At 57.8% G+C, this 7,227-nt stretch overlaps 1 protein-coding gene across 2 annotated transcripts; it reads left to right on the forward strand.

Annotated features, from left to right (window-relative positions):
* The first annotated feature begins 284 nt into the window (after positions 1-284).
* Positions 285-6,652, forward strand: CITED1 (Cbp/p300 interacting transactivator with Glu/Asp rich carboxy-terminal domain 1). 2 transcript variants are annotated; one of them, XM_077826398.1, is made up of 2 exons: positions 285-477; positions 5,463-6,652. In XM_077826398.1, the coding sequence occupies exon 2, from the start codon at positions 5,476-5,478 to the stop codon at positions 5,974-5,976; it is 501 nt and encodes a 166-aa protein (XP_077682524.1). In that variant the 5' UTR covers positions 285-477; positions 5,463-5,475; the 3' UTR covers positions 5,977-6,652. The 2 variants fall into 2 exon arrangements, with proteins under 2 accessions (XP_077682524.1, XP_077682523.1); XM_077826397.1 differs by lacking the exon at positions 285-477 and adding an exon at positions 1,241-1,283.
* The last annotated feature ends 575 nt before the right edge of the window (positions 6,653-7,227 follow it).

The following is a 7,227-nucleotide window of genomic DNA, read 5'->3' on the forward strand; positions in this document are numbered from 1 at the left end:
CCACCTGGGCTTCACAGAAAGGCAAGAGCCTCACCCAAAGCAGCTGGTGGATCATCTCCCCGCCCAGCAAAGATCTCATCCGAACCCTTAACCGAGACTGGCTTAACCCTGCCTACATTACAGGGAATTATCCCCTGGCCGGATCACAGTTCACAGGGTCCTAACGGGACCCAGCCGGAGACGCCTCCCACTCCCAGAACTCCCGTCCACGTTTTGGGACGGGCTCGGAGAGCCAGGCCATGTGCTAGTAGCGATCGCGGCGGGTATAAAGAGGGACAGCGCAGCCCGGGTCTGCAGCAGGGCAGAACGGCGCGGTAGTTGGCCCGGGCCGGGGCCTGGCTGCGGAGGCTGCCCTGTTAGCGAGGGGGCTGCGGGCACCGCCGCAGGTTGCTGTGAAGTCACTGCGGAGCAGCCGCCCCATGGGGAGCGGGGTGTGCCGGCGGGGACGCGTCTGAGTTGGCCGGGAGCTGCCGAGAGGTGAGAGCGGGGGACGCTCCAGCCGGCCACTCCCGGGGGGTAGCGGGCGCTGGGCATCCTCCCCGGGCAGGGCGGGTCGCCGGGCAGCGCAGTAACTTGTGCAACTTCCTCTGTCGGCACACGCCGGCTGGGCTCGGGCGCGTGCGAGCCGGGGGCAGAAATTCGGGGCGCCCCCGGGCTTCTGCAGCGGCCCCCCGTGCACACCGTGGCCGCGCTGCCGGCCGGTCCTGCGGGCCTCCCAGCTGCAGCGCTGGGGCTCGAGCCCCGCGCGCCCGCCCGGCACGTGGTGGGCGGACCCCGGGCCCGATGCTGGGAACCCCCCGCTCCCGGATCGGGCCCGCAGCAGGGTCCCGGGGAGCCGCTTAGCCGGGCTCGGGCGAGGCGGGGACAAGGGGGGCGGCCGCCGGGTACCTCCCAGCCGGGGGCGGGGGAAAGCTGCGCGGTCTGTGGGGCACGGGGCCGAGGTGCGCTCCGGGCCATGGCTGTGCTGACGGGCCCCAGCTCGGCCGGCTTGTGAATCTGTTTGCGGCTGGAAGGTGGGGGGAGATGCCAGTGCTGGGGGATCCCGGGGTCTCCCCGGCCCGGCAGGCTGTGGGCACTAGGGGGCGCTCTCCATCCTGGCCTGGTGGTGGAGCCGGCTGGGGCTGGGGCCCCGGATCTGGGTGTATGTTCCTCCTTCCCCCCCCCCACCCCCATTAACTGTCACTGCACGTGCAAGTGGCACAGTGGCTTGCCACCGCCTGCTGATCCAGTGTGAACCCTGCACTCCCTGGCCTGGGAGTGCTTAGCGAGCAGCCTCCTGTGAGGTAGGAAAATGGGTATTGCCTTTCCCAGGTGGGGAAACTGCCACAGACAGGTGGCATGGCTCATCCAGGCGAGTCAGTAGCAGTGCTAGGCACAGGTGACCCATCCGAGCTAAAAGTGACCCCATTGCCTGATTTAGTGCTAACTGCTGCACTGGCTCTTTCATCTCACTCTGCTGTAATCATCCCCTGGTCTGAAACTGCTCTAGCCTTGGCTTTTGACACCACTTCAATACTGTGGAGAGGGGCTCTTCGGGGGTGCTGTCGGACACCTCCTTATATTTAGGCTGGTTACAAGAGACCTTTCCTATAACAAGTATGGTTGGCTTGGCAGGGAGGAGTGTGGGGTGATTATAGCTTCCTGTGTCATGGGTGTCACTGCTGCCCTCTACTGGGTGCACTCAGAATGGCCTAGCTGTGTGTACTAGACCCTGTACAGCTAATAGTGACTCTCCTCTTGTTTGTGCTCTTGGGAGAGGAGGGCCTGTTCTGTGCCTGTTGTTGGTGAGGAGTATGGGCATGACAGCACTCTAGCAAAACGGTGGGAAAGGACTGAGCTCTTCCTGGCTCCTCCCACTGCTGACTCCCATCCACCCCAGCACTTGAGTTGTACTTGTGCTCTGGCCCCGCCTGACAGTCCCAAGCTGGTATTCCAGTGGGGCCTGGGACTCTGAAATCCCAGCTGGGCTCTACACCTTCAGCCTGAATTTCCTTGTTGCTCAGTGGGGTTTTATAGTGTCTCTTCAGAACATGAAAATCTCCCAAAAAGCAGCAGCAGAGGCTAAAACTGGACCAATTCCATTCCCCTGCACTGTCCTGTCTAAGCTAGAGCTTTGGGAGGTGTTAGCCAACATGTGCTAACACCTTCTAAGGCCCTGCCTTTCCATCCATTCCCTCTGAGTGGGGGATGGGTTGTCTGAGCCCCCAGAGTTCAAACTGAAACTCAAGTCCGCTTAACGGCCCACTGGCCATCTGTTCAATTCTTCTCTCCTCCCCCGCTGCCCCCAATTCCCCAGCCGCATGCTGCAGCATTCCTGGAGGAAGCATTACTTAACTACCCACAACACTTGTACAGTGCCAGCATCTTCTACCAACAGTTTAACAAGGTCCTTCCTGAGAGGGGTGGGGATTGACCTCTAAGGAAAATGTTATTTGGGGGCCTAACTAGATCTGAAGCTGTCCTCTTTTCCCACCTCTGCTCTGCTGTGAGGAGTGTGCTGTGGACAGAGTGGGCCAGCAGCAGTGCCACATGGATGGACTTTGCATTTTAAGTGGTGATGACCATCAAGCTTTAAAGCTTAAACCCCTACTGAAATAAAGCTCTCAATGCAGAGTGCTATTGTATTCCTCTGCTAGCTGCAAGGGCTGTGCTCCAGGGAAGGGGTGGTCCTGTTGGGTGGGTTAAGTGCAGTGCAATGCCCTGGGATGCTCTTTTCCAGTGGGGGCAGATCCCAGCCCTCTGGCTATGGCTGCCAAATCATTGTTTTGAATTACCATTGCCTCTAGAAATCATGGAGCAGGAATCAGCTGCAGGTAGGCATGTTTCTAGTAACCCTGAAAAGGCACAATCCAGATGATGTCAGTCGCTCCCTGGTTCGGGACTTGCAGGCGCTCCCCTTGTGCATTTTGACTTCTAATTGGTCAACCCCCTTTGGTGCAGCTCTTGCTGGCTGGTGGCCATGTGAATGTGTGCCACTCGAGATGCTGAGGGCCGTTGTTAGTGACTGGGATTCCACTGCACGCTGCGGCCATCCAGCACAAAACTTCTGCTGGACAAGTGGTGCAATTAGAGATGGGAAGGGGCCACTCAACCCGAGGGTACCATTTCACTGGGGGGGAGGGGGGGATTGCAAATGGGTCTGGAACAATTACCCTTCCCATATTGCTAAATAGGGGAGGGAAACCAACTAGATCCAAGTACATGGGGTGGGGGATCCTTGCAGGGACATTATTAGAGGATTGCAGCCCTGCATTCCCAGGACAGGTCTGTTTTCTGCCCAGGGTGCTCTTGAGCAGTGTGGAGCCAAATATTCCTTTGTGGCAAAGAGGAATCTGAAGTGCTGTTGGGGCTGGAAGGTTGCTGGGGGCTACCACATCTCATGGGCTGGAGGAAGACTGTTACAGACATTCTGCTTAGCACGTTCTCCCTGCTGGGCAGAGAGGGGAGGAGTGCCCAGGGCTCAGGGGCATCTGTCTCAGCGCACAGGGTGAGGATCCACCAAAGGTACCAGACCCAAATGCATTGAGCTGGACCACCTGCCCTGAGTGCCAGCTCTCTGGCTAGATGCCCCTGTCTAAGGACTATGACCCTCCTAGCGGGATGAGCTCTGCTTAGGCAATTGGACAGAAGCTCAAGATGCTTCCTGAGATGTGGGATGGGGTCTCTGCCATGGCCACTGCTGAACAGGGCAGCCTTGCCAGGCAAATGTATCTGCACCAGCCTCTCCGCCATGGAAGAGTGGGAAGGGAACTGGAAGCAGGCAGAAGGGGGTCTGGGGGTGGAGCATGGGCAGGGCCACCCCAGGCTGATTGGGGAGGCACAGCCTCCCCCGGCCTATGATACCTGCTGCCCATGCAGGGCAATTACTGGTTGATCCATCCCCTGTTGTCCTACGGAGACCCAGAGCATGGGGTTGCATCCCTGGCTATCATGGCAATAGCCATTGATGGACCTATCCTCCAGGAACTTATGTAAGTTTTTAATTTTATTTTTTTTATACCCAGTTAAACTTTTGGCCTTCACATGATCCTGTGGCAATGAGTTCCACTGGTTAACTGTGTTGTATGAAGAAGTACTTCCTTATGTTTTAAACCTGCCTATTAATTTCATTTGGTGACTCTGGGTTCTTGTTATGTGAAGGGATAAATAACACTGCCTTATTTATTTTTTCTCCACAGCAGTCATGATTTTATAGACCTCTCTCATATCCCCCCTTAGTCATCTCTTTTCCAAGCTGAACTGTCCCAGTCTCTTTAATCTCCCCTCATATGGAAACTGCTCCAGACCCCGATCATTTTTGTTGCTGTTCTCTGTACCTTTTCCAATAGGTCTTTTTTGAGATGGGGCGACCAGATGTGCACACAGTATTCAAGGCGTAGGCGTAACTTGGATTTATAGTGTGGTGTTGTGATATTTACTGTCCTATTATCTATCCCTTCCCTAAGGGTTATGAACACTCTTAGCTTTTTTGACTGCTGCTGCACATTCAGTCCTAGGCGACACACCCATAATCAAATCCACATCATGACAAGCATCATCCAGCATTCTGGTTGCCAGTTTCAGCCTAGATTGCCATGGCCTGTGAACTCCCTCCTGGCCTCTCCCCAAGGCCAACCTAAAGACAGGCTGGCAGGGATGGTGGGTGACTGGGCACTTGCCCTGCTGTTAGAACAGTTCTATGGGTAAAGAACTCCAGTCTCTGGGGGCAGCAGCTTGATGGCTTTTGCTAGCACTAAACTCTGCAAGGAATGCAGACTGGCCCAGCATCCAAACCTGAAGGAAGTGACATGGCTGCAGGCAGGGGATTGGGATGGAGAGGTGGGTGGCTGGGCTGAAAGGGAATACGCCCATGCGAGCACCTGGCTGGGATGGGACTGGAACAGAGCATATGTGAGCACAGCTGGGTTTAGCTCCCATGAGGTGGTGGAACCCAGGGTGGCTGCATTCAGAGTTATGGTGAGATCTGCCCATCAGGCACTGTCCCTCCACTTGTGCTGGCTCCCTGCACAGGGGTCTCCAGCGGTGCAGGGCCTGGTGCTGATCCTTAACCCAGGGTGGAATGGCTCTGGTCTGCAGGAGGGGATGGCAAATCTCGAATGCCACTGAAATAGCCTGGGGAATACCATGGACACCAAACCTGGCAGGCTGGTGATCCAACAACCCCTGCCAGCTGGCTCTGCCTGAGCTGCTCACAGGATCTGGTTCCAGAGGTGCTCTCCTCATTCCCTTCATGGGCTGGCACTTCACTGGCAATGGGGTGGCCCTCGGGTCCCGATTCAGGCTGCGCCGTGAGTGCTGGCTCCCATGTGGGAATGCAGGCTGCAGGGCAGTCCATGGCATGGTGCTTGTCTGTGGTGGTCTCCCAGTGCCTCTAGCAGAGGGCAAGTCTGAGGGGCTGACAGGATCAGGGGAGGGGCACTGGGATCTGGCTCTTGTAGTAAGAACTCCTGTTTCTTTTCCAGGACCCAGAAGGAGATGAGCTCTCTGGTTTATCCCAGCCTGGGCATGAAGGACCGCAAAGCAGTGACCATCCTGCACTACCCTGGGGTGGGCATGAATGTCAGCAAGGCCAGCACAGGACCCCACATCACCAGTGCGGGCATGATGGCCCCCTCTGTGACCCCCCTGCCCTCAAAGCAGCCCTCCTTCACCCTGCCAACGGCCCCTCACCTGCTGGCCAGTATGCAGCTGCAGAAACTCAACAGCCAGTACCATGCCATGGGGGTCTCTGGGCACCCAGCAGAGGCTGGATCCATCCAGAGCTGGGGCTTTGGAGCCCAGCCCCTGGGCCAAGGGGCACTGACTCCCCCTGCTGGCGCCCACAGCCCTAGCATTATTGATTCTGATCCGGTGGATGAGGAGGTGCTGATGTCACTGGTGGTGGAACTGGGCCTGGATAGAGCTAACGAGCTGCCAGAGCTGTGGCTGGGCCAGAACGAGTTTGACTTTGCTGCAGATTTCCCTTCCAGTCGCTGATGCCAGACTGACCTTGACCACAGGCAACCCTGGCAGAGGACTTGAACTGGACAGCTGTCAAGGGCAGGCTGGCATGATGGACCTGCCCCTCCAGCCAACTGAGAGGCCTCTGGGCCTGGTTCCTACTGCAGCGGAGTCCCCCTCTGCAAGGCTGCACCCGTGCCATTCAGGACAGTTCGGTGAAGCTGGAGAAACTACAGCACAGCTGGTGCTCCGTGGGGTGTTTTTTGGGCTGCGTGACCTAGTGCCTGGTGGGGTTGCATCTTGCTGTGGAGGGCTAGCATCTCCTGCTGGAGGTGGGATTTAGCCCCCAGGGCACCATTCCCCAAACTGATGCTGGAGAAGGAGGCGGACTGGCAGGTGAATGTGGCAGGGCAGAAGCTGAAGACACAGGAATGTCGGCTCAAGCAAAACATACACCCCTGCTGTGGCCTGGGAAAGGGCTGCCCCCAAAGGGGTCCCTCACAGCTCCCAGGGACCAGAGCTGTCTGCCATCCCTGCAGGGGGCCAGTGACTCACAGGGGAGACAGCTGGGGCTAAGCACAGTACCTGGGGTGCTGGGACTGGGGGGAGACAAGGTCTGTTTTTGCAACAGCATGGGGCTGCTCCTGTGTGGCTTTTCAATAAAACCAGTGGAAGGAATCGGCCTGCTGGGGCCTGGCTCCTATCACCCCTTGTGCTGATTTACAGTCATGCCTGGGGTTGCCAACTTTCTGATTGCAGAAAACCAAACATGCTTGTCCTGGGCCTTTCTCCAAGGCCTGACCCTGCTCACTCTTCTCCCATACCTCTGTCACTAGCTCTCTCCCACCCTTGCTCGCTCACTCATTTTCACCAGACTGGGGCAGGGGGTTAGGTGAGGGCTCCAGCTGGGGGTGTGGGCTCAGGAGTGGGGCCAGGGATAAGGAGTTTAGGGTGCAGCAGGGGGCTACAGGCTGGGGCTAAGGGGCTTGGAGTGTGGGTGGGGGCTCTGGGCTGGGGGTGTGGTCTCCATCCCACACCCCCCTGCTGTAGGGTGGGGCCAGAAATGAGGAGTTCAGAGTGTGGGCAGGAGGTTGGGGTGCAGGAGGGGTCAGGACTCAGGGTGGGGGTGCAGGCTTTCAGGTAGGGCTGGTGATGAGGGGTTTGGGGTACAGGAGGGGGCTCCAGGCTGGGGTGGAGTACAGTGGGGATGGCACATGGGCTGCTGGGGGCATGACCCATGGTTCTTAGCAGTGCAGTAAAGCTGAGCAACTCTGATTTTTCCCAGCC

The sequence above is a fragment of the Eretmochelys imbricata genome, chromosome 9 (genome assembly GCF_965152235.1).
Source record: "Eretmochelys imbricata isolate rEreImb1 chromosome 9, rEreImb1.hap1, whole genome shotgun sequence".
Classification (NCBI taxonomy): Eukaryota; Metazoa; Chordata; order Testudines; family Cheloniidae; genus Eretmochelys; species Eretmochelys imbricata.